Raw genomic sequence first — 27,583 nt, forward strand, 5'->3', positions numbered from 1 at the left:
AACACCTTCTGAGTCCTTAACAGAAGAAAAGCAGCAGGGGAGGGAGGGAGGGAGGGGGTCTCTGATGACCAAGAAAAATGAGAAGATGACCATCAGCAGCACACATCCCAAGGATCACAGGGGTCTGAGAAGGTCATTGTAGAAGCAAGACCCGCCCCCCACCTCACCAGGCCCCACAGCAAGATCACAGTCCTTGTTTACATGAGGAATGACTAGTGCTCACAACAGACCACAGCTACGAGGGTGACGGTGACTCAGAAGACTGTTGGATGTGCTTGGGATGTTCTACTTATGAAGGCATGAAAGAGCAACTGAACGATGTGAACTATTGGCCAATCTGAAAGACAAGCTGTCCCTGGGCAGTCCACCTGCAGACAACTCAACATGACCTAGATTTGGCTCTACTTAACAAACCCCATGAGGGTGTGGCAGGAAGAACTATGGTTCGGGCATCAGGCCACCTGAGGTCCAAGCTCTGCGGCCATCTTCCTGTGTGCCCCTGGACCAGTGACCATACTATAGTCTAAAAAGTGACCCAGGGACCCTTCTTTGTCCTTTTCATTTTTAATATTCTTCTTTAAATACTATAAGAAATTACCTCTTGACCCTTCTCTGAAATTCATGACAATCTGACAAGTGGCCACCTCTTTCAAGAAGTGGAGTTTTCAAAAGCCACAAAAATGCACTCAGCTAATATTTGCAGCAGGAAGATATTTTAGTTACTTGGAGAAAAGGTATTTGCACACAAGCTGTAACAGGATAGACCGGTCTTGCCACAGCTAGAACTGGAATCTCACTTTTACTGATTTCTTGCAGTTTGAAACGGAGGAGAAAATTAATCCTTTCATTTCTATGCTATTTTGGGACATAAGCTCTTTTATTTATGTTTTGCAAATAACTCAACTGGAACACTCTGTTGCTCTGAATGCATTGAATGCATAGGTATTGTCCAAGCTCACCTGAATGGAAATTTATTTTGTGGACCACTGAGCCACAAAATAAACAGCTCATTTTTTTAAGAGGCAGCAAGAGGTACTACTTCAGGTGTGGTACAGGAGGATCTCAGTCTCTTAATGCTCTTCTCTGCCTAAGACCTTGGTGTGCCCGTGAGCTGGAAGGACTGCTCCGCTCCTCTCATGGAAACCCTCCTGCAGCCCAACTCTACAAAATGTAGAGTTGGTGGTGATGAAGGAGGCACAAGACTATCCTCCAGAATCAGTATCTGCACCAACAGTTTCACTCAAAAGATTCTTAGGTTGTTAGTGGCATCAACTTCTTAAGCTAGTCATTCTCAGCCCTGATGCATATCAGTGTCACCCAGGGACCCTCCTGGTGGCATGCACCCTCACCCCTCCACCATCAATAAATCCACTCTGTCTCTGAGAGCTTTCATCATGGCTGGACAATCAAAATCAGTAAAATTACTTTTATCCATTTTACACTCCTTGTTAGATTCTATTTCACTAACAGATCAACCTGTTAATTGACAGAAATATCAATAAATTAACATGAAAAAGTCTGACTACCAGTGACTTGCAGGGCACAAGGTTAATACTTAATCCTTTCTGCTCCATCAAACCATTTAAACACCATTCTGAATGCAGGGTGGGGGAACCAAAAAGCCCTTCAATACTCTGAAATATGTACATGGGCCTGCCATCTTGAGAGTTTTTAAGCAATGCCTTATTAAACCTGGATCTGTATTCTATAGGTATCTCACTACTGCTGCCTCCCAAACACACTGCCTCCCACTCTCCCTCCCCGCTTCTTCCCCCCTTCCTCACTTTAGCCAAATCTTCCTGCATCTGTTGTGCCTGGCCACACACACCAACATTCCAGCACATGTCACCTGGCCACTGACAGAAGATTGCAACATAACAGGCCAAAAAAGAAACCTGTTCAAAAGGCAAAACAATTTTTGGAGAGGTTCCTGTGAGCGAGGGAAGATCCCTTGAGCTGAAGGTTCGGGTATGGTATGGGAGGATCTCAGTCTCTTAATGCTCTTCTCTGCCCAAGACCTTGGTGTGCCCCTGAGCTGGAAGGACCACTCCCCTCCCTCATGGAAACCCTCTTGCAGCCCAAATGCAGAACCTCTGCACAAGCCTCATTTCTTCAGTTCAAGGAAATCTGAGGAAAACCTGTCTGTAGCCACTGTATGACGCCTACAGAACTTCAATCCAGAGGGTGATGTCTGCTCCTCTCCTTTGTTTAAATCTATATTACAAGGAAAATCTTCAGCAGCTGAGACAAAGGAGCACCTGTTTCCTTAGCAGTGACTTAAGATTCCCTTGCCCACCTCTATTCATGTCTCCTCTATAACTGAGGTTGTGTGCATGTGCTCATCCTCACATCCTCTGCCAATCCAGAAAACGCATGACAAACCAGGAGACAAAACCCAATGACCCCACCATCTGAGGAAAACATGCAAAAACCTTGCCCTCGGGAAACACCCCCAAAAAGGTCTGCCCCTCTCAGGGTGAAGCTTGCAGGATAAATGAGCTTTTTTAAAAGCTGTGGATCTGCTTTGTAGCCCACACATTATTCATCAATGGACAATATGTCTTATAATAAATGCAATCTGCAAATCAGAAGCAGACTCTCTGGTACAAAGCTACAAAAATACATCCACCCACGTCCTGGCATGACACAAGCAGCAGAAAGCATCTTGAAATAACCCTTCCTTAGGGAGCACAAAAGCTTCCCATTTTCTAGGCATCGCAACATGAAAAAGACAGGCTAAGAGCTAAGGTGCGAGAACTGCAAATTATCCCTGGCATCCAGGGGGGATGTGTGTGTGAGTGTGCATGCATAGCACAGACCAGGGACCAGGCTCTGCCACCCCTGAGGCAACATGACCTAGTACAATAGCCTCTCCAGCTGGCTCCCAGCTCCTCCTGAGTTGCCTTCCCCGTCAGTATGGGGGCCAGTGTGGTCTGTCCTTCCTCTGCTCAAACCCCTCCTGTTCCCTTCTGCCCCACACCACTCCACAAGGGCCTTTCTGACCTGGACATCCCAGGACCATTTCTCCTCCAGAGCTGCACCTCTGTTCCTGTCCACCCAACTCCAGCTCATTGCCATTCCTCCTACTCTAGGCACAGGAAAGTGCAAGACCTTCCCACTCACCCATCCCTCAGGCAGGCATGATCTCCTTCCTCCTGGCCATCCTCTCGGCCTGCCCATATCACCTAAGGGAGGCCATCTGTGGCTCTCCCACATACGCCCCAACCTGGCCCACTCCACAGCCCCCCAACCCCATTCATTCTCTAACTCTCTTCCTCGTCTCACAGTAATTCTCACAACTTATTCTGTTCACCTGCCTCCCTGTTACCAGAATGTAAGCTACCAGAAGGCAGGTTTCTTCTATTCACTGCTGTGTACCCAGAATGGGGCAAGGGACCCGGCAGGCAGTTGGGAGCTCAGCAAATTCCTTTAGCGACTCTTTATACATCATCTATGGAGCTGTCTGATGGATCTCCAGAGGGCCACCCAGGGAAGTTCCACCCATTTGTTCAAGCAGCCAAAAAAAAAAAGTTCCCTCTATGAGAAAGGAGGAGTTTCCCCCTGTGCTGGGGATGGACCCCAGGGCCTTGTGCATGCTAAACAAGGGCTCTACCATTGAGCTACACCCCCAGCTCAACAGGGGATTTTTAGGCAAGGTTTAAATAAATATTATGATCGCATGAGTCAGAATCACATGACCATGTTCTTCACCCAGACACCCCAATACACAGGCACTGGGAGAGATCATCACCTCCAACCACCCAGGTTCTCTGCTCCTTTCTGAGGACATGGGCATTAGGGGGGATCTACCTTTACTTCATTGCCCGAGCTCTGCAGAGGGCTGCTGTTCAATACAGAGGTACTAGCGAGCGAGGGAAGGGCCCCAATTCAGATTTCTCTCTCACTTAAAACCACACATACATACAACACAACCTTCTTTCAAAAAGCATACCCCTCCTTAGTGCTTGATGAGAAAAGACCCTAAGCTTTTTACTCTCCTAGATCAAGGTATTTTTCTAGATTAAGCAACTATGTGCTGCTTGTTTCTTTCTAGGTCCCCTTTTCCAAGCTTTTTCAGTAAAGTCTGGCTTCTGGAGAGTCACAGAAAGACCTCCACTGGCTTATGGCTAAGTCAGAGTCCTTGCTGCAGTGTAACCTGGGCACTCCCCAGTTGGCCAGTATTGTTTTCTGGTTTTCCTGTTCTTGGGTTAGATCAGGGCTCTCTGGGCCCAGCAAACCACTTGAGTTAACAGCTCGTTTGTGCATAGCTCCCGTTTTCCCACAAAATAACCTGCTTCTTGGGGATACGAATGAGACCCACACCCCCCAAAGTCTAGTTACCCCCTTCCAAAGTTTAAAATGTCCAACATCTCTCTGCCATGAAACAGCTAACCTCTTTTTCAGAGGTCATCTTAATGATGATTAATGATAACTCCTTGGGAACTTTCTCAGTTATATTTTCTCAAGTTATTCTAGCATTATACCATCAGGCCATGGGCCTTCATTCAAAGAATATGAGTCTCTTATGGTTCTTGATTTTAAAATGAAACGTGGCAACATTTTAAAAAAATTAAGCTCCAGGATTAAGTGGCAATATAAATGCAGGAGATTAATTCCTGACAATTACAATATTTTAAATAATTATATAAACTTCAGAGAAGCATATTCTTGTGATAGTAGGGTTTTTGTAAGTAAAAACAATGTGACACATCAAATACCAGTCGACCTATTCCATATATGTCTGAGCTGAAATGAGAATTTCAAGTTTTAAAATTCTAGGTGACATACATTGAAGGAAAGACTGAAAGGGCACTCATTTTTCAAAAGGTGTCACGGCTGAGACCTGGATGTTACTGCACAATCATCAAGCCAATGTAATAGCAGCTGTACTTTGAAAAAGATTTCTCTCCATCCATCTACTTTATGGAAAGCAAATCTACATTAAAAGCAGAGAATAAACATCTTAATAAAGGCTTCTGCCTAGATTTGTAACTTTGTTCACTTCATTTCAAAACTCAGGAGTTTTAGAACCTATAATTGACCTTAAATGTTTTTTTAATTTTTATTATTGGTTGTTCAAAACATTACATAGTTCTTGACATATTTCATACATTTAATTCAAGTGGGTTATGAACTCCCATTTTTACCCCGTATACAGATTGCAGAATCACATCAGTTACACATTTACTGTTTTACATATTGCCATACTAGTGTCTGATGTGTTCTGCTGCCTTTCCTATCCTCTACTATCCCCCTTCCCCATCCCTCCCATCTTCTCTTTCTACCCCATCTACTGTAATTCATTTCTCCCCCTTGTTTTTTCCCCTTTCCCCTCACTTCCTCTTATATGTAATTTTGTATAACAATGAGGGTCTCCTTCCATTTCCATGCAATTTCCCTTCTCTCCCCCTTTCCCTCCCACCTCTCGTCCCTGTTTAATGTTAATCTTCATGAGAAGATTGACCTTAAATGATTAAAAATCCTTCTGAAGTCACATCCATGAATACTGCCACTAGCAACTTCAGTATACTATTTTCATTCTCTAATTGTACATTTTCATTATGTTTGTTTTTGTAACATAAAAGGTGCAAAAGGTGCAAGTTAGAGCTGGTTTTTTCTGCCTCCATTGTTATCCTTGTGTTCCTGACACACATGTATTTCCTAGAACAGGAATGAGAAAGTCAGAAGCGTGGGGAAGCTCAGCATTTTTATAGTATTTACTAGAACTTTTAATACATAGGTAAGAATTCACTGGCAAAAATATGCATATAGAATTATCGGTACCAAAAGATATACTATATGAGAAATTCAGTAATATTGAGAAAAACAACTCTTGTTTTCCTTTTTCATAGTTCAGAAGTCTAATATTTTTATATGGCTTATCCTGTCCAACTTTTCTTTGTGATTTCCTTTTCTGCTTCTAATGTTAGGATTTTACCATCCTTCAATTTTAACTTCTTATTCTATGATCATGGCACATTTTAAATAAAATTTTTTAAATTTTAACCATGAACTTAATTTGACGCTTGGCGAGGTGTTTTGTTGTTGTTCAATCTAAATGCATATTCTTTAAATATATGAACTCTAAATAGTTAAGATAACATTTCCCACATCCTAATGCAGGGCAAGATCAGTATTTTCTTATATGTCATTTACAAACAAGAAGAACTGCAGGAAGTATTTAAAATATTCATTTCTTTAGTTCTTCAGGATAAATTCTCCACTGCACATATAAACAGAGAACTGTCGACCCTACAAAGGAAAGCTTGCTCATTTCTGTTCGATTTATGCTCCTACAGTACCATATTGCAATCAAGGTGACAGTTATCTGCTACACCATCCGATGGCAGGAACTGAGTGCTGGTATTTCTTGCTGCTCAACCCAGCCCAGGCAGGCATGTAGAGATCATCTCTGAAGAGGGTGCCGGCAAGAAAGAAATTCACCTAAGACTGCAACCAGCAGATGAAAAGCAGAGGGGTGTTCTTGCCAAAAGCTACACCCAAAAATTCATCATGCGACATTTCACAGTACAAAATGATTTCATGATACCTGTTAATCACGAACAAGGCAATTCTTGGGCAAACACAGTCACCCCATCTCTGGCAGTCACTTCTACTTTCAGTTCTCCATCAGGGCTTCTCTTATTGACCCCACTGAGACAAATCTGGTTCTCTCTCAGGATGCAGTTCCAAACTCCATGACCTCACTCCTGCCTCTCTGGCCAGTGTGAAAGCAGTCTGTCACTCCCTGCCTGTTGGGTGTCAGGCTCGCTTAGAGCCTGCTCCCAGGAACAAAGGCTTTCTCTGGATGGACCTCACAAATTCAGCTGTCCTATCTGTGAGCCTGAAAGCTCCAAACCAGGTTCCCAAATGTCTATCTCCACTATCAAGAAGGTCATCACTTCACATGCAGCAGTTATTAAAATTATTGGATACTTGAGGCAAAAATAATATCCCCTATGTTGCCAAAGTTATGCCCTCATATTCTTTCATGTTCAAAATTAAAGGATCTGGACTACATAATAAGTCAAAGCAACTCAACACTCTATTTTATGAAATTAAAATAAAAAACGACTCCTGCACACATTAGCTGAAGAAAACTGCCATCCTATGGGATGGAAAGCAGGCATACCTTTTGCTAATGTAATTTCAATGCAGGGTGCAAGCACAAGGCATCCTGAGCCTTGGCATCTGGGCTCCCCAATATACCATGCTGATGGGTATATTCGGCATTGGATCAGCATTTTTAAAAAACAATTTCTATTAATAAAAGAGGTTAAGTCACTTTCAATATTGAAACTAAATCAAAATGTTTGTAGCTATGTCACAATTTGGTATATCTTTAATCAAGTGTAAAGCACAATCAATAAGGTTATATCAGATACACTTAAACTATTTTAACTCAAAGGAAAGTTGATACCAAAGAATCCCAGAGCATTCTGTTAGTTTACTATATTCAACTGGGGACCACATTCCTTAAGAAAGCCAGGGGATAAGTCAGTTCTGCAATGAAACTCTTAGCCTGGGAAATACTCCCACGTTTGGGGGCTCAGGATGTAGCTCTGTGGTGGAGTGCTTGCCTAGCACGTATGAGGGCTCTGGGTTTGATCCTCAGCACCATATAAGAATAAATAAAGGTCCATAGAAATCTTAAAATATTTTAAAAATATAAGTATTGCCTCCATCTGCAACTAAAACAATAGAAACCAACAAAAACCTCCCAGGTTTGAAGTTGTAGAAGGAGTTTAGAAAGTACCTTTCTATATTTCTACTCCATCTCAACTTTTCTATTCAACTCAATTGTAAAAATCTGGACCAAAGTCATTTGTTTCCTCCTTATCAAGAGGTAAATGCCTGGTCCTGCATTTTAAAAGAATACGAGAAAAACCTCTCAAGGCCTATGATTATGAACCTTTAAAAGAAGTCTTTCAAGGAAACAAATCAATTATGACATATGGGTCACTAATTATGTTTTAAGAGTACAATTCTTGACTGACCTATAGAAAGGGACTTCAAATCTATCAGGAACTATTCGAATCATCAAGGACTTTCAAGCTGACTGAGACCCTGGCCAACCTGACCTCCCAGAAAGAGGTAGACAAGATGATGAAGGATGCCCCGGGGCTGGCAACAGGGGCCTCAAAGTTACTACATGAGGAAGTAAAAGCCACTGGACTCACTGTAATCCATAAAAACTGGCCGTGTACTCTAGAGACCTGGGAAAGGCAGAACTTCCTGGGAAATTTTTGGTCTCTTGCTACCTGGCAGAGTTTTGTCAATTCTCCCGAGTACATGGCATAATAATCAACATTAACAGACATGGAGAATGGTTTCAAAGAACTAGGTAGGCTGGGCAGGCACTGAAGGAACTGATATAAAGTAACTGAATTCAAAATGTAGCACAACTGTCAAAACCCAGGAAAGCAGGGCTCCTTCTTCCTTCCAGCTTCTGATACCTTCATTTCACGGCCTTCATGGAAAGTTCTGAACACTTGATTCAGAAGTGTCAGAACAGACTATGCTGCTCAAATGAGCCATGTATAAAAAGCAGGCTTCTTGAAATTTAATCTACTCCCCTCCTCCATCCTGAAAACTGAACTTCCTGTTATAATATGGTGATCCTAGGGACACTCAGACTCGGGACAACACGACAACAGCCAGGCCATCAGGGACTTACTTTCAGGCCCACTCACAACAGGCCACTTGTCACACTTATTTACTTATCCTCCTTTGTATCCTAGGCTGCCCAAGTAGGCCACAGCAGAATAACCATGAGATGATTATTTTTTAAAGGAAATTCCACTGAGAATATTATGCATTCATGCTACACAGAGTCAAGATTGTTTCTAAAAACCTTTCCATACTCTCCTTTGGTCCAGAAACTCAAATATTTTAGCTAATATTTTCTCCCCTCCATCCTTTTAGTCCTATTCAATTTCTCAATCTGGAGAGGAATATACATAGCAGGTGGGCTCTGTTTTATAGAGGATAAGGAATAAATGCTCTGCTGCTTGGTGAGAATTAGAAGAACTAGAAGATGGCAGATACGATAAAAAAAAAAAAAAAAAAAAAAGCTCTGAATAATCACCAGCTAATTCTGGATTGGGTTTTCCCAAGCTTCTTTTGACATTTGCAAAAGAAACAGATATTCTGGTACCCATGCACTGAATCAACAGTTTCAACACCATCAATGAATTTTATTTTTTCCCTTTTGCAAATGTCTTGGTGGTGTAATTAAGAGTTAAAAGGGAAAAAAAAGTCTTCAGGCTAATTTCTCTTACCAATAATAATATGCAATTATTTTTATTTAAAAGTCTGCTTGATCATTTGAAGTTGGCACAAATAGCATTACCACTTGGATTAGGCTCGATTACACAAGAATATCCATCAACTTCAGAAACATTCAACACTTATAAAGTTTTAAAATGATTTTGGCACAGAATAAATTCCTTCTGGTCTTGTTAACTATTATGTAGGAACAGAAAATTTCTTACTGATATGTATTATAAAATTGGAAATTTCAATGACCAAGAACTCTGCCTCCAGGTGTGGCCAAAGCAGCTGTGACATTTATGAAAGCCCTTTGGAAGGATCTAATAAAGCATATTCCCCACATATCTTCCTTGTGTTTAAGTCATATGATGTAAAAATTTCATACAGAAAACAAACCTAAATCACTGGAAATACAGCAAAATAACATGGTAAATCTATGTAGGAAATGCAGTTTAAATGTTTTTCAGGTTTCAAAAAATTAGTATTGCAAATATTATCAATGGTCCTCTTCTACGAAGCATAGCTCACAAGTCAATTCTTTTCAAGGACATCACCACCACAGGGCAATGTCAAGGACAAAGATGAATGACCAGAGGGTGGCAGAAAAGACAAAGCTGGTTATTAAAGTTAATTCATAAATGCATGCTGTCCTTGTGTTTAATGCCATAAGGATCAAAAACTGTTCAAGCCAACCTGATTAACTTGGTAGGGTAAGGACTTGTACGCTTAGCTCATGACCAGGTGCTGCTGCTATAGATGCTGCCTCATTCAGACCTAACTAAGCCTGGCTAGCAACCCAGGAGCTGGGTTTGTTTGGTTGGTTTTTGGTGAAGGAACCCTGAAAACTGGACATTTTGTTCTCATTAGACTGAAAAGGGAGTAGCTACCCAAGGACCCAAAGCCAGTAATTGGTCAAAGCTGCTTTTTGGGTCCCCAAAATCATCTCTTCCATTAGATCAGTGGTGCATGGTATCAAAATGAGTTACCTCCAAACTTTTCAGCAAAAAGTCACATTCCAAGAAGCATTAAAACTGCTTGTTGAAGCCATGCTTTTTTAAATCATGCAAATATGTGTGTGCATTATATAAACATGTGTCTACTACACGTACATGTGTCTATTATATATAGATGTATAGCATATGCATGCATTGTTATACATATATTATACATGAGTATCTTTCATACATATATTAGACATGCATGTGCATTATACATGCACATGTGCATCATACATATGTGTGCCTATTATGTCTATTATGCATACATGTGAGTATTATTCATTCACAGGTGTAATCATACATGTAGGTGTGCATTGCATGCATGTATTAAGCATACACACATGTACATTATCTATTACATAAATGTATCTATGATACATATGTATCAGTCACATATGTCTATCATGCATACATGTGTTTATTACACATTCACATGTGTGCATTACATGTGTATATATGATTATAAATGTGTATATTATGCAAAGGCATGTATATTTTCTGAAACACTCAAACTAAAATTCCCTCCAAATAAAAACAGCTTACCATGTCATAATTTATGTACATACACACACACACACACACACACACACACACACACACACTCACTCACATAACCCATTCACTAGATAGAATTTATTCTCCAAAACATATGCCCACTGAGGATACTGGAAAGCTCAGAGCACCTGGAAGGGAAGGAATGGAGAGGACACTGCCTTCCTATTAGTGTGGGAAGTAGGTGTGATAATTCTTGGTTTTACCCTGTGGGTCCTCCTTCTCCATTTACCTTGAAAACACTTGTGTCAGCCACAAATTGTGACAGTATGTAAAACTTTTCAATTAACTAGTGTAATACACAGTAGACCTTTAAACACTTGATAATATTAATGGAATTAGAAAACTGGCTCCCCAGGCTTGTAAAATGCAAAGCTTAGCAGTTATTATGCACAGGACAGTATCCAAAGGGGGCACACATGCTATTAAAGGTTGACCCAGCTTCTTTAGAATAACTAAGGCAGTTAAGAGGTTTATAGTCAAACAAAATAATCCAAGAACTCATTTAAGACAACTAAGTTATTTGTTAAATGACTAGGAATAACATCATGCATTGAACAGGTATTTTAAGACTTCTGAATTATTTTAGCTGATTATCACTGATGACTGGAAGAACCAATTCAGCTTTACTGATGGTGGCTGACCTGGTAGAAATCTATAATCACACAGGTTGCCCTGTATTTTTTCTAAGAATCTAGCTGGTTCAGTTTTTGGAGTCATGTTGCATCTTAGATTTAGTCATGGCAGAATGTCTAAAAGGCAAAGACAGATAAAAGCACATAGCCACTTAATCTTGTAGTAAGATCTAAGGCGCAACTTATGAAATTTGAACACATTTGTAAAAGGAATCCTGAAAGGTTATTCCCAAATCAAAAAAGATTTCCCATATCATTCCAAAACCAGATTGTAATGGATTTTAGATGATGTTTCATGCAAATTTAATAATGAAATGCCCTTCTGATCCAGCAGCAGATATTTGAAACGCCGAAAAGGTCTGGTGGCAGCCAGACTGCAGACGCCCAAGTGAATGTTTTCCTTCGAGATAAATAAGGCCATGGCAGCTGCTGCCTGTGCCTAACAGCCCTGGGTCCATACGAATCAGGCAGAGTTGCTGAATGGAACAGATAGTTTTATTACCAGTTTTGATTTATAAAAAAAAAAAAAAAAAAAAAAAGCTTTGCTAAAGAGAAAACCAGCTTACCTTGTCATAATTTATGTACATGGGTGTGTGTGTGTGTATATGCACACACACAACCCATTCACTAGACAGAATTTATTCTCCAAAACCACCTCTTTATTCCAGAAATTATATTTGTAACTTTGTAGAAATTTGCTTTCCACAGCATAGTCCTTCCATATTAGAAAAAAAACTTGTAAGATAACAGTTTTTGGTATATTTAATTTGTAATTACATTAGGAACTCCACCCCAAATGAGATTTAAAAAAGAGGTTCACCCCCCCAGTTACTGGGCATTGACTATTAACCAGAGTGTCCTATCCACTGAGCTATATCCCTAGATATTTATTAATTTTTTAAAATTTTGGGATAGGGTCTCACTAAGTTGATAAGATAATGAGGCTGGCCTCTAACTTGCTATCCCCCTGCCTCAGAATCCCAAGTAGCTGGAATTGCCAGTGTATGCCTCCAAGCCCTACACCAAATGAGATTTTAATCATAAATGCACTTGTCTTCAACATCTGAACTGCAAAGTAATTTAAGTGTTCAGTAATATAACTGAACATTCAATCTTGATGTAGTAGGTGGTCTAAGTTCAATATGGAATTGTGCTGAACAAAAGGTCTACAACTATTATGATAATTTCTTGGGGCGGGTTACAAGCTGCTATCCTATCAAAACTCTTTTGCAATTTGTATCGTTGTATAATAGGTGTCATGAGTTCAGACCAAAATAAAGTTATTTCCTTAAAATTGGTTTGAGGTAACAAAAGAAAGTACTTATGTAATGAGAAGAAAAAATGCATTTGCATTTAGCATCTGATTATACCTTCAAAATGTGAGAAACAATGTTGAAGCAATGATAAAGTTCACTTAAGTCGCAACAAACATTTCTGAACAAAAGCAGTTTAGAACCAAATAATTCTAGAGTAATATCAGCCCCTTACTTTGAAAGACAATTCACAGATGTAAATAAAGTCCTGTAGACATTTCATCATCACACCCACAACTAGTAATCACATGGAGTTCAGGAAAAAAAAAAAATAGCCAATTCAAAATATAAGGTGCTTGTTCTTTAAGAAAACCCTTGATGGCTAGTGATTACCAGTAAAAAGAAAACCTGATTAAAGTTTTCATCCTGCTCTCAAACTCTGAAAGCTGCAGAGTCACAGTATGCTGGAGGAGTTGGCAGCTGTCTTTCTGTGTTCCATTTCACTGAAAGGGAGCTAGAGAGAACAGGCACAGCAGAGCCAGAATCTCCCGCAAAGTGTTTGTGTGCACAGCTGGAGGGCACTTACCAGACTGTACACAGCATCCTTGGCTTGGGCACTCCAGTGGGCAGTGTTAAGTTGCACTGCCATGCAACCTGACCATTAATGAGTCCCTGTCACACCTTCCCCTAACCTTGGTCCATTAGCCAATATGCTTCAAAAACACATCTTTCACTGTTCCCAAAGTGACACTACTCTTGCTCTGTATTACCTAATGAGACAAAAATCAAGACAATTATGTAACAAGGACTTGTCACGATCCTCTACAGCAAAAAAGGCCATTAGGAAGAACCAAACTTTATGTACACTTAATCATTAAAAGGAAAAACTGGAGTCTTTTATAATATCCTCTCATTTTTATCAGAACTGATTGTTTTGTTATAAAGTGTTGTCCCTGGCTGTATTAGCAAATGGCTTTAAAAATGCTTTCCAACATCAACATGTTCTGACACTGACTTTTTTGGTTTTGGACAATCTAATTTTAAGTAATAATTTTTTTAAAAGGCTTTTATTCAGAAGGAAAAATGAGAGAGAGAGAGAGAGAGAGAGAGAGAGAGAGAGAGAGAGAGAGAGAGAAAAGCGTTTTTCTTAGATTTCTAAAACAGAGCTCTTTAACTTTGAGGACCTAGAGCAAAGATATTTTATAAAAGGCTAACTAGTATTCATGGATCTCTACCAAACACTAGATCGCAAATCATCATTCCAGAATGGGGCCAAACGTTGGGTTCCACAGGCTAGAAACAGGGAAACTCCCAGAACACAGGATGAAGTTTATTTTAATTATGCCGCAGAAAAACTGAGTAGGAAACTTCCTTTCTGAATGACGTGCACACTTAAACACGGACTTACCAGGGCACTGGCTCCTGGAGAAGCAGGGCTCTTGGTGTTCTCCTCCTCGGGATTCTGGGGATCCTCATCAGGTCCCCGAGTAACAAGAATTCGGAAATGCTGCTGCCCTGCGTTTTGATCTTGCCTGATCTTAAACGTGCACCCTTGACCCTGTGGAGCCCTCTCCATGGAATTCGTCCTACGAATCTCTGGAGCCATCCTGCCAGCCCGAGGTGGCGCCTCTGGGGCTCCTCCATCTTCTGTAGGGCTCCCCCGCCCTGCTCGGGGCTGGGTAGGGTAAGAAGTGCTCCTCTCTAGCCGAATTCGGGGATACCTCACCAACCTGTCGCCCTTTGTGCCGGTGAAGCCAAAATTGAAGTCCCCGCCCAGTCCTGGAGCACCTGGTTGGGGCTGCTGCAACTGGAAGACAAAGCACCGTTTCCCAGAGCTTCCAGAAGCATCTGGAACATGCTGCAAGGACCAACGCCTGGGTTCAGGCGCAGCCGGGCCTGCCTGGCCGTCGGGGCCAAAAGGCAGCAGCCGCACCTGGCGCACATCTGCACTGGAGGCTCGGTGCTGGATGCGAAGGCCGGGGGTGGCCTCCTCGGTGCTGTTGGCTGGACCAGGGCATCGCATGCGGCGGCCACATGTGCCATTGACCTGGGGCCCCGGGTCTCGGGCTGCCCTTGGAGGGGAGCTCCCGGGGGTGTCCCCTGGTGAGGGTTCCCGAGAGCTGCTCTGAGACGAGACTCTTGTGGCCAAGGCGGTGGTGACCTGGTCCCCGAAGTCGGAGGCAGTGCTTGGGGGTCGGTCATCAGGGCCTTCCGGTGGCCCGCACCCGTCCGTGGCACCATCAGCGGCCTTGCGCTGCAGGGAGATCTGCACCGATGAGCTGCGGGTGGGGCGGGCGTCAATGCCCGTGAGCAGCTGCGGGATGAACATGGACGTGCTGCGCTTGAGTGCGCCCACGCCTTCTTGTAGGCCACTGCCACTGTCCTCCGGTCCGTTCTGGGCGAAAGGGTGCGGGCCGCTCCTCCGCGGGAGGGTGTGGAATGCCATGAAAAAGTCGTCTTCTCTCTCCTGGTCTAGGATCTCTGACTCGGGGGCTGTGTTGCTGCGACTAGAGCCAAAATGAAACCGCAGCCGATGGGCCATGGTGACCAGGGGGGCCGGGAGGGAGAGGACGAGCGGCAACAACAAGCCCGGCACTGCCAGAAGTCAAAAACCAACGACACCAACTCCAAGAAAAAGTGTCCCATCTGCCAAACTGTTAGCACTGCCGCACCAAGAGCGACAGATAGCAGAAATAGCCCAAGTGGCAAGCGGCATTCCAGGCATGATTGGATAAGAGCAAAAAGCTCTCATCTACACTGTGACAGAGGGTAGGATGGCCAGAACCACATGACCGCGCTCTCCCCCTCCAATGCCAGCTTGTGGACTCTCTGCAGTTTCCCCCCTCTCCCTCTCATTTTTTTTTTTTTTTAAACAGCAAGAGCCTGAAACAGCACCTTCCCAGCTGCTGCTGTCCCGTCAGAAAGCAGTGGCCCAGCGGGGAGCAGCGCAGCTTACTGAGGCAGCAAACACACCTCGAACTGTGCTGCTGTAAATCTGCCCGCATCACATTCATGGGACATTTCTTTCCCAACTGCTCAGAGCCCTGGGACTCTCTAACGGGTGCTAGGGATCCGGCACTCAACACAAGCACACACTGGTAAGTCCCCACCTCCCCACCACAGCAAATAATGACAAGTACAGCTTAGCTGCATGGGGAGGGGGTAGTTCCCAAGCATCAGAGGTTATGTTTCTGTTATTTATGATATCACTACACTACCATGATGGAATGCAAACTAATAAAAGGTACTTTAAATACGATTACACACCCCACAGAATTAGTGTCCCTTTAGTGGGAAATAATTAGACCATGATCTACAAGTAACAAAATAGCTTCGTGGGGTACAATTTACTACACAGCCAGCTGTGCATCTGGGCTGCCTCTTGCTACTATGAACATTTTTCATTTAAAAGGGGCACATGTGCCTCTCACATGTAATAGGATCCACACATACAGAAGTACCAGAGCAAAAGAACTCAGCTGAAGAAAATATTCTCTTATATGCCAGATAGGTGAACCCCTTCACACCCATACAGAAAAAACATCAGGGAAAATTGAAGGCGGGTATGCATGTGGTTTTCTATAGTAATTTAACTTAAAATACCATACAGAAAAAAAAATGCTGCTTGGAGCTGACTCTTTTCCAGTAGGAAGTCAGCAATATTACCCCAGTTGGGATTCAAACAAGGAATCTTGCTATCTGCAGTAAGCCAAAAAGGACCTAAGAAATAAAAGGGCACATTCAAAAAACTGTCATTGGGTTTGTTGTTAGTCTGGTTAGTCTTGTAGTTATTCTGTGTTTCAAACTTAGTATTTTCTATGATTCAGAAACATTAGAGGTTTATTTAGGAGGGGGTTAAAAAAATTAAAAAGAAGGGGAAAATGCCAAACTGCAATGAATGACAAAGTTTATTTTAAAATCTGCAAAGCATAGCTTTGTCAACAGTTCTAGAGTCAAGGGTATGGAGGATTAACCCTGCATTTACACACATCTAAACCCGTTTTCTAAAAGCATGAGTTTTAAATACCAAAAAATCATCTCTCTGTGGGAATGGAAGCTAGGTTTGTTTAATGCTAGAATTTCCAAGTACTACTAGAGTCACACATTATCTTCACTGGATTAATAGCCAACAAAGAAAAAAAGCCACCACCACCAACCAGCATTCTTTGCATAGTAACAACACTGCAGACAGCCTGGGGCAAAGCTAAGTATTAATATTATAAAACACGTTTGTGCAGATCAAGTTTGTATTCACACCAGATTTTTTAAAAGCTTTGCATTCAAAGCCTTTTTTGGTTTAAAAGTATAGTTTCTGATCCGTGGCAAGGTCATCTCAACTACAGTCATTATTTTAGATCATGGAAATGGAAAACTTTTTTAAACAGTGAATTTCTCTCAGAAGAATATTCAATGATAAACTAAAACACATCAAACAAGAAGCATTTTTTTCTTTAAATTTGACCCTTTCTCGATATTAGGAGTTATTTTACTCAATAAAACAGAGAATAAGGATTATTGTGTGGAGGCCTCCATGTCTACAGTGAGTTATGCTATATGACACTAAATACTGCCCCATCCCTACAGTCCTGGCTGGATGAAAGGTGGATAGGCAAGAATTGCACCCTCAGCAGAATACCTTCACACAAATAACAAAAGGGATTTAGTTACTTGATGCTACCGATTATCACCCCAAGGCACAAAACATCCAGGGAAATGCATAGCCCCCCCAGATCCCATATTTTTAATAGGAAAAATACTAGGATGGTAGAATGGAATTTCTTAGTTTTCTATTTTGGAGAATACTACCAAGCATATTGGATTAAATAACATTCCCTAATTCTACACCAAAGGGCAAAAATTCTGGGTATTCCTCAGCACCAGGTTGAGGCAGAAGAGAAAGGGGGTTGAACCCTGGCATGTCCCCTGACTGATACACTTAATTCTATAAAGGTTCTAGACCAGTGACCTCTTATCTATCAGGACAGGGAGTTGCATAATGTGTTTTAAGGCTCCTCCTGATGATACTTTATTAACATGAAGATTTTCTCAATTTTGGAGTTTCAGTTGAATTCTGCAGAAACAAGGGTTTATAAGAACATTTCTTATAACTAGTGAATGTGCATAAGTTTCAGAGAAGGTAAATTTGAGTATAACCGAGTTTTAATATCACTTCTGAAGTACTGAAAAGTCTTACACATAACACAATAGTGTTTGGTGTCACAGTGGGAACACGGTTATGGGTACTTGATTCTAATTAGCTAAGAAAGCAAAATGCCTTAAGATTTGTTAAATCTTAAAGCATCATATTTGTTTTTAAAGCAATTTTGAAAATAAAATCTTAGTTATAGCCCATATCTCTTATATCAACCTGCATATAAAATGCAAGTTTGTATCAGTTATATGCCTCAGGTGTGTATCTACTGGTTTTTTATTTTTGGGGGGGTGGTGGTGTTGGAAATGGAATCCAGGAGCCTGTGCAAGTTAGTCAAGCACTCTATCACTGAGCTGCACTCAGCCCTTATTTTTGATCTTTTAAAGGTACTTTCTAAGGATCTCTCTTGAGAAAGTACAACTTTTAAAACAGCTTAATTATTACTAAGTATAGATTTACTTTCTTCTATATAGTTAACCAGATTTTCATTTCCTCTGAGAATCACCATAGATAAGCTACTGAAGGCATCACAGTAATTACATTTAAGGTCCCCACAAAGTTTGCTTACATGCCTGATGGCCTCTTTACAAATTTGCCTACCATTCTGTATGCCCCAATCCAAAACACAAGCATTTAGGCTGAGCCTATCATCAGTAATTTGCATTAATAACAACTGCAATAAAAATATACATATATTCAAGTAAATTTTCTGTCCTAGCAACACACAAATGTTTGCTGAAATTAAAAACATTAAGAGTAGGACAAAAATAGTCTTCTCTTTCAGCATGAAAACTATTGGAAGTACAACCCAAAGACAGAGTTTGGAAGATGCTACTCTAAAAATTCAGTGTTTAAGAAATGAAGCAAAATTCAATAATGAGGAATTACTCACCAATCTGTTTTCGTCAAAGACTTCAAACAGGAGCCTGTGATTAGAAGGGTTTACCTACAAGGAACACAAACAGTACTTCAGATATAAGCAGAAATCACTGGAAGGATGAAATAAGGGACAGCAAGAATAGGATAAAGCTTTAGAATGCATCCAACTGAAATGTATTAACAAACAAGTAACCTACTTTTCTGGAAATTCTGTCTGCTAAATAAAATTTTCTGGTATTGATTTTTCTATATAATATCAGAAAAAGGCAAAGGTCCTTAGCTATTTTTCTAGAATAAGAAAGTATAATTCTGAACAACTTTACGGAGTTCTTAATCTGCTGGACAAAAGCTTCCCATGCCAATAGATTAAAGTCCCTGCCTGAGGGAACCTCTTAGACCTGGTGGTGGTGATGATTAAAATAATGAAGAAAACAGTAAGAGCAGTTATTTACCATTGTGGGCTTAGTTTTTAAGTACCATCTCCTTGTTAAGTATCAACTATACCTAGTCTCATTCAATCTTCACAGCAATCCTATGACATGTAACTATCACCTCTACTTCATGCATGAGAAGCTGAGATCATGCAGGTGGAGTAACTTGCCCAAGAGCCCAGGGACAGCATATGAGGCAACCAGGATTTGGAACCAGGTCTGGCCTGCTGTTGTTCAGGGCCTGGGCTGTGAACCATCAGTGACAACCAGAAAGAAAATGCCCCTGCTTCCAGCAAGCTGGGGCCAATGTCAGAGCTACTAGGCTTTTAATGATATTTTTTGCCTTTCTCTTTTTACCGAAACCTAACCAGAACAGCCCATATGTCATCATTCAGATTCAGGTATCCTTTACTAACTACCAAATGGTGAGAAATGGTGCCAGCAGTTCTCGTTTGTGCTATCTCATGTCAGGGGAACATTCTACCCATAAGGACTTCTCTCTCCTACGTGAGGAACAAGGCCCCCAGGGAGAGTGAGAATGCTTAGTGGCTTTTCCAGGGTCAGAAAAGCTGTAAACAATAAAGCCAGAGATATAATCCAGGTCTACTGTTAGGAGGCCCTGGCCGCTTCCTGACAGAGAATGGAATGAAATTACATTTGATCACATAAGCACAGTGAGCTCCACTTGTGTTTTTGGCCCGTTGGTTGGCCCGTAGCCTCCATGACAGAGCAAACAAATGGCTGGTGGGTTTGCATCTGCTCAGAAGCTTTGGGAAGCAAAGTGCTAGTTACCAGTGAATGAATTCACAGGCCACAGCAGGAGCTGGGTACATAGGTGGCAACAAAGATTTGCAGAGGGACTAAACAATGATCTTGAAAGCAAATAAGCAAAAACACTAACAAAAATAGATTTTAAATGAATTTTTTAGCCAAGAATCACTGAAAAAAGTTTTGATTCTCTATCACTCACATAAATGATTTAAATATAAGTAGTATGAATATTTGGAGTTTCACAAGAAGGAAGCTGTATTTGAGAGTTAACTAAGGGCAAATAACACCTCACAGTCCCCAATAGCTGTTCAGTCCTTCACAGAGTAATTTAAAATACATCTGGTGGAGGCTGAACACAGGATCTACCAAGTATTAAAATATCAGTGCCATATTTCAGCTCTGAACATAACAGAAAACAGATGCAGGATACAGTAATCCAAGTTTGGAGCACAGAAAATCCTACCTCAACTGAAAGAAAGAAGGCAGGACAATTATGTGGGTCTAATGGCAATATAGTTCTTTGAGAATCTGCATTAATTAGAAGATCTAATCTGGTGTATTTTTGCAAGTGTCTATTAATACCATAGATATATAGATATTTTAAAAACTTTCATTTTAAGGAGAAAAATACTTCAATAGCTGAGCAGTTTAATATTTCCAAAATTTTGGCAACAAAAAAACCCAGCAACAACCAGGAAAACTCACTAAGTAGAAATCTCAGTTAATACAGAAATCAGTCATTTCTACATATAGCTGTTCTAGATATTAAATAGAAAAGATTGGGGGAAATTTTACCTTATTTTGTGGCATATAAATTCCAGAAGTAATTTTACAGTACTCACGTAAATACATATACTAAATATCTGAATCACAGAAAATTTCCTTCCTAACTTTAGGAATGTAATTTAAAAAAAAATTAATTTGAGGTGTTGGGGATTAAACCCAGAGCCTTCATGTATGTTAGGCAAATGCTCTAGCACTGAGCTATAGTAAAAGCCCCATAATTGGCATCGTTTAATGCTTCTATGTTTCTACTCCTGTTTAACTATAAAATAATTCATAACCCATGTCACATAGGAATAAACCATTGTTTAAAATTACATTTGATCTTACTTTTTAAAGAAAAGTTTATAGAGTTGCAACAATAAAATATGGCATTTGGATAACTTTTTTTTTTTATTTCTCCAAACATCTTCGGATGAAACAGTCCAGATTTTGTGACCACTATTCACTCTTGCAAAATTTAAGACATTAGGTGGTTACTCAAACATTTCTCATATTAAAAGGAATTTCTCATTAAAAATATTACAGTTTTCCCTCAATATTTATTATGATGTATCAATCTAGGTATCAATAACAAGTTAGTACCAAAAAAGAAACTTACTCTAAAATAAAATTCTTCATTCCACTTTGGGTTCAGCGTCTGGAAGAGAAATAATTTTTTAATATATTTTACAGTCTTGGAAACTAACAGTTAACTAGCACAATACAGGCTTCATATTTGTCTAAATATCTTTCTTAATAAATATTTTTTAAATGGCAATAAAAACAAAATTTAGTCAATTACTTGAGACTATTCTACAAACTAAAATATGAGGGAGTATACCTATGAAACCAATGATTCATAGATATGAAACCATATTGCATGCTATCACCACGAGGAACAGTATGGGACTCAAAAGAGCCATTGGCATGAAAATATAAAATTTCCTTTCAAGAAATTAGCATTAATATAATTATTCTATCAAGAAAGAAATGATCTTTATTGACACCCCTCCTAAAAAGCTATTTTGGAGTGCAATAAAACAGGTTGGGGAAGTCTGAATTCTTTACATATAAATTTGACATCAGAACAACATTTTATAAAGAATATCAATGATGATTAGACTTTATAATACACAAACTGCTGGTTATAATGAAAAGGATGCTCCCCCAAAAAACAAATAACCAGGTTAAAAATATTTACCTACTTACCCTTCTGTCTTCCTCCCTCCCTCCCTCCGACCTTCTAGTTATCTCTTTATGTGCATATCTCATAAAAGCATGACAAAGATACTTTTGCCCTCGGTATGAATGAGACAGACTGCCCAGCATCCTAAGATAAAGCACCTTCTATGAAGGAACACACACCTATGTGCATGTGTGGTTTGCACAGGTTTAATATTCATGAGCATCTCTTAAAAATTATGAATAGGGGGAGGAGGAGAGGAGGGAAGAGGATGTACCTGGGACCGAAATGGAGCAAATTAAATTCTATGAATGTATGATTATGTCAAAATGAATCAAATTATTAATGTATAACTATAAAATAAAAACATTTTAAAACATTATGTATAATAATTTGAAACTGAAATTTCACTACCTCATCCTCAGCTACAGATATTTTTAAAATAATATTTGCCTTCATCCACCTATTTCCTTTAACAGAAGCAAAAATAAAATAGTACAGTGCACCATAAAAATACAAAACTCTAAACTGGCATTAAAAAAAAAAAAATCAGTATTTTTTTTCCTCCATCTGCAACTCCACAGTCAACCCAATTCTAAATAATGGGGATCCATACTTTTGGATTTGAATGGAGCAGGGGTGGATGTGGGCTGGGGAGGAAGCGGCAGCAGCAGCTGGGCCCAGGGCGCAGCGTCCAGGAGGGAGCGCACGGGTGGGGGCAGGCACAGAAGCAAACAAGCCAAGAGCAACACAGGGCCACCAGGAAACCGAGGAGACCAAAGACAAGGGCAGTTTTTCCGCTCAGGCACAGCACGAAGCACAGACATACTAACCAGGCTGCCGGGATCGGAGCTGCGCCCTCCACCGTGCACAAGGAGGGGGAGGACCTCCCCTGGGCAGGAAACATTGCAGTGTCCCCAGCCGCCGCCCTGGGTCCTGGGCTCTGCGTCCAGCAGGTGACCAGGGCCCCCGCTGCCTTCCCTGAAAGGTGCCCCTGCTCACTGCTGAAGAACAAGTGACAGCGCCTAACACAGGGAACAATGGCCTCCGTCCTTCGCAGGCATCCTCCCACTAATCAAAATACCGGCTTCTGTTTGCAAAACAGATTTTAATGCCGGTCTCAATGCCAGGTGAAGGGCACCCTGCATTACTGTTCCCTGCTCAGAATGACCTGGCCGGAGATCCACAGCGTTAGTGTTTTTAAAGCACGATGCTGCCCAAGAAGTGTGTGGAATCAAGAGTTAAACATCTGGCCACCCCCGCAAGGCAGGGAGGAAACGGGAATAGTAACCTACGACTAAATCTAAAACGGAGCAAACTCATTTTTGACAGAAAACGTTCATCTTCCATAAAGCCCTCAAATAGGAGGTAAATATTTGCATATATTTTACATATGCATCCAAAAATATGGGGACAGGCAATTTTAACTATGGAAACAAATGTGTGATGACTATACATAAAAATAAACTTGTACACATATGAATAAAACTACATGTATATTTTAAAGTTTTCAAGTAGTGAAGTATTTTGCTTTCTTTGATAATAGTTGTTTCAGGCTAAACCATTCCTTTTGTGCCAGTTACATAAATAATTCCATTTCATTAAGCATATTCTTGGCAAGAAAAAAAATTACCAATTGTAATGACTTGTTTTCAGAATGTTGTTTCTGCAGACATTTAACTAAAAATCAAAATTGGTATCTTGGGTTAATAAAGAAAAGTTTTTGTCTATGCAGAATTTTAGATTTAATACTGGTAGATGTTTAAAATAAAAACAGTGCCATCTTAACCTTAAAATATAAACTTGACAACAGTCAAAAATACATCATTCCATTGGGTTAAATTATAACTTAAATGAATTTTTAAAAAGGATGGGCAACCTACCTTTTTAATTGTTTTTGTCTGCACCAAGGCGAGTTCTCTATTCTCATCTGCTACGTACAATGAAAGTTTCACATATGGATCACTGCAAGAAAATATTTCAGATTTAATAGGATTATACTTTTCATTTTAAAAAAGTAGTCAAACTGAATGAAAATGTAAAGATCATTTAATGTTCCAGTTTGTATTGATTTCATAAACTAAGCCACAACATTTTAACATACCTATAATATGCTCAGTAAACTTTTTTTTTTTTTTTTTAAATCAACCAGAGCCAATCATATTTATTTCACAGACAAAAAGAAATTGACATTCTAACTTTAAAGATGATCTTCCCTACAATGAATTAAAATTAACTTACCTGTCATTTTTTTCTAGACACATATTCTGAAAAGAGTATAAAAAGATTTTCTAAGAGGCATACAAAATGTGTTCACCATAGTAAAATCTAGCTAGAAAATTCAGTTTATATCTTATTCATCTTATTTTTCCCTGTGGGAAGTTTTTCTTTTAGTGAAGGCAGATTCAATAGGTATTCACTTAAATAAGACTTTCCATTTTATAGGTAACACAAAACAGAAACCTAAAACTAAAGCAAAAGGTCAAGAGATTACCCAAAATTAGATTTGAGAAAAGTCTACGTTAAAACTCAGGCTGCCTGACTACAAGTCCCAGAATTCTTTGTACAGATCACAAAAATTCTTTCCCTGAGAAGTTGAAATCTTCTAGCAAGATGTGTACTGGAAGAATTTATGGAAGAATGTGGACTATCTACTAAGAGTCTAAGTGTATTAATACTCCCTAATATTGCTAACTCAGGGATAGCTCAGATGTAGTCACTTAAAAAAATGGAGTCCTTGTGGAAAATCATGAAAAGGACTTCTATATACTCATTTCCCCAATTTTACTTATCTAATTATAATTAGATAGTTAGGGGTATAGCTCGGTGATACAGCATTTACTCTAGAGCATTCATGAGGCCTGGATTCAATTCCCAGTATCAGAAAAATAAATCAAACAATTATCTATAACTGGAAATTCTTTCAACCCATCATGTTAGCTTCATACCAATTTGGGAGTTATCCTTTAGAGCTATACCATAACAATTAACCTTTATTTTGCAACTTCCAGAATGTTTCCAAAGATTACATAGAGTACTCTAAAATGCTAAGACTATATTAATTTGTATTTGCTATCAGAAATAAATATGCCATGAAATCTTTTATAAATATTGGTAATACTAAGATTATAATCAATATACAAAAATAAAAAAAGATCACAGCACAGAGGAAAATATTGCTACTACATGAATAGAGATATTAGTCAATCTTGCCTTTGGTCCATAAATTATAGACCTTGATTTGGTTAAAGAACATGTAACTAGTGGTACCCGCTGATCCTCGTCTGGACATTTAGAGTCAGGAAAAACACAAGTTCAGACCTAACCTAGGTCCCAGGCCCTAGCTTCTTCCTCATGGGAACCAGTGGTCTGAGGTGTGAGAAAAAGTTACCGTCTAGGTGAATGACGCTCAGGTGTCAACACATCACAACCTGGCGGTTAAAATAAAGACTTGGGACCCATGCCCAAATTTTAGTTCAGTTGGTTTGTGGTAGGACCCTAGAATTTGCATTTCCAGCAAGTTCCCAGCAATGCTGAGGCACCTGGTCTAGCAACCACACTTGGGGAATCACTGTTCTGTGTGGCATTTGTAAAAAGTATTTTGTCGCTACAGAAATAAAGTTTTCTATTTCTAGCCAAATTACTGCTAAAAACACCCCAAAGCCTGATTATTTCCATTACCTCAAGAACAGGCTTCCAGGACACTGAATGTGCACACTTGTGCACACAGAAACACACAATCTTGCATTACAGGGACTACCATTAACTGCTGTCCTGTCTAGTTTTTATGTCCCTCAGCTTTCATGATTGCTGGCTACTATATAACTGCAATAAAAAGCTAAGCCTTCACTTATCCACATTCTTCTACGTCACTTATTTACCTCAGTTTTTATTCCCTGAATAGCTGACAGTAAGTGACATATGCAGTTGGGGGTTGTGGGGAGGGTCTGAGTGTGGGACAGTGTCTTCTAGCTGTAGTGAGGAAGACAGAGCTGAGCACATCGTGTCTCCAGTGCTCATCCAGGTAGGCACTAGTGTGTGAAAACCCTGTCAAAGATCAACCAGAAACTCCGGGAAGGGAATTCAGCCTGGCCAGGGAACCACGGGCCAAGGTGCTGACTGAAGGTCAGTAGGGTGTGAGCTCCAGGGGAAGGGAAGACAGTGAGTGGCTGGGACCACCCTCAGGAAACAGAAAGGGGACAAGCTAGGACTTCACCACTTTTGACTTCACACTATTTATGAATGAGATGGGAAGGACAATTCCTAATTCACAGGGTTATCACAAGAATCAAAGAAAATGATGTACAATCACTACCCAGCACAGCTCCACCATACAGCTACAGATGCTCCATCAATGCCAGCCATTATACTTGGTATTCTCTTCTTTCCTAAGAAATTTGAGATTCTTTGCTTTTTTCCTCTTTACTCCCTACTTCTGTTACAATTACTAATGACTTCACATGATTTACTACATAGCACAAGCTGGGAGCCAGCCAACCACAGCTCCCTAAGTATTTCATGCTTCCTTCTAATTCAGAGCATGTGTGAGCACCCAGGGGATCAGGGTGGGGATGTCCAAAGTCACTCCTGCACCTGGTCGCTGTCCTGGGACTGGTATTTAGTACAGCTCAGGCTAGAGTTAACATGACTCTTTGTGAGGGGAAAAAAAAAAGCTAAATGCTTTGCAGGACTTTGGATGGGAGGAGAAATTCTGTTCTGCAAACTTTAAGCATTACATTGTTCCTTCCAACCTTTCCAAGGAGACGGCAAACTGGTACTAGCCTTCAAACCACCTCCTATTTACTGAGTGCCTATTACATGCAGGTGAGGGGATAAGCACCCCAAATAGACAGAAGACACTGTCCTTGCCACATCTGAATGGAACACAGAGAAACAAAATGGCCACTGGGACAGAGTGTGCCAAGAGTCCAGGAACATAAGTCAGCAGAGCCATCCCTCAACTCATGCCAGTGTCACCTGGAATCTGGGCACCTGGCCTCACCCTAGACCTGGGAATCTGCACTGACCAATATCCAGGTGATTTCTCTGCCTCCATCCATCTGGGCACCACTGCCAAAGAGAAGTTCTCTGCCCGTTTCTCTTTACTCCCTACTTCTGTGACAATTACTGATTTGACTTCACATGATTTACCACAGAGTATAGGGGTGAAGGCCAAGATCAGGGTGAGGGGATTCTAAGTGAAGGATTCAGTGGTTAAGGTCAAGGTTGAGCTGGAATTCTGAACCTTAAAATATCCATCTGGTTGCAGTGTGAAGGACTGAGGAAGAACAGGCCGTGTGGGTTCGAATCTCAACCAGTCAGCCACCCCACTGGAAGTAAAAACCCATCTCCCCTGTGTATAGCTGTATGACTGCGGGAAACTCTCATAGTTTCTTGTGCCTCAGTTTTACCATTTACATAATGGGGATGATAATAACAGTTCCCTTATAGGGAGGCTGTTGAGAAGACTAAAATAAACGTTAGCAGTCATTTTCATCTTCACCATTATGAAATTGTTGAGATGCAGAAGACTCATGGTCAGGTTCATTACAAGGAGATAAAACAGCAGGCAGGGAGATAAGCAAGATGGCTCCTGCTCCAAAGATGAAAAAACACTCCAAGGAGGTACTGAGGATTTTCACCCAAAGAAAGGCTCAGGAGCTCACGCAAATGTGGACCCAGTAGAACAGA

General features: G+C 40.5%; 1 protein-coding gene across 13 annotated transcripts in view; it reads right to left on the minus strand.

Annotated features, from left to right (window-relative positions):
• The window catches only part of Nedd4l (NEDD4 like E3 ubiquitin protein ligase), a 300,850-nt gene that overhangs the window by 115,256 nt on the left and 158,011 nt on the right, over positions 1–27,583 (minus strand). For 8 of the 13 annotated variants that reach the window (XR_013429542.1, XM_013357607.4, XM_040272621.2 and 5 more), the window contains exon 1: positions 14,120–15,268. Coding sequence is in view for 10 of the 13 variants with exons in the window: in XM_013357607.4 (XP_013213061.4) it covers positions 14,120–15,253 (1,134 nt within the window). In the remaining 3 variants the exon portion in view is untranslated. Of the gene's footprint in view, positions 1–14,119; positions 15,269–18,755; positions 18,810–21,328; positions 21,368–22,725; positions 22,861–23,775; positions 23,858–27,583 lie in introns of those variants that run through there. The other 5 variants (XM_078029961.1, XM_078029962.1, XM_078029963.1 and 2 more) reach the window with 2 other exon arrangements.

Source organism: Ictidomys tridecemlineatus, chromosome 13 (assembly GCF_052094955.1).
Source record: "Ictidomys tridecemlineatus isolate mIctTri1 chromosome 13, mIctTri1.hap1, whole genome shotgun sequence".
NCBI classification, from domain to species: domain Eukaryota; kingdom Metazoa; phylum Chordata; class Mammalia; order Rodentia; family Sciuridae; genus Ictidomys; species Ictidomys tridecemlineatus.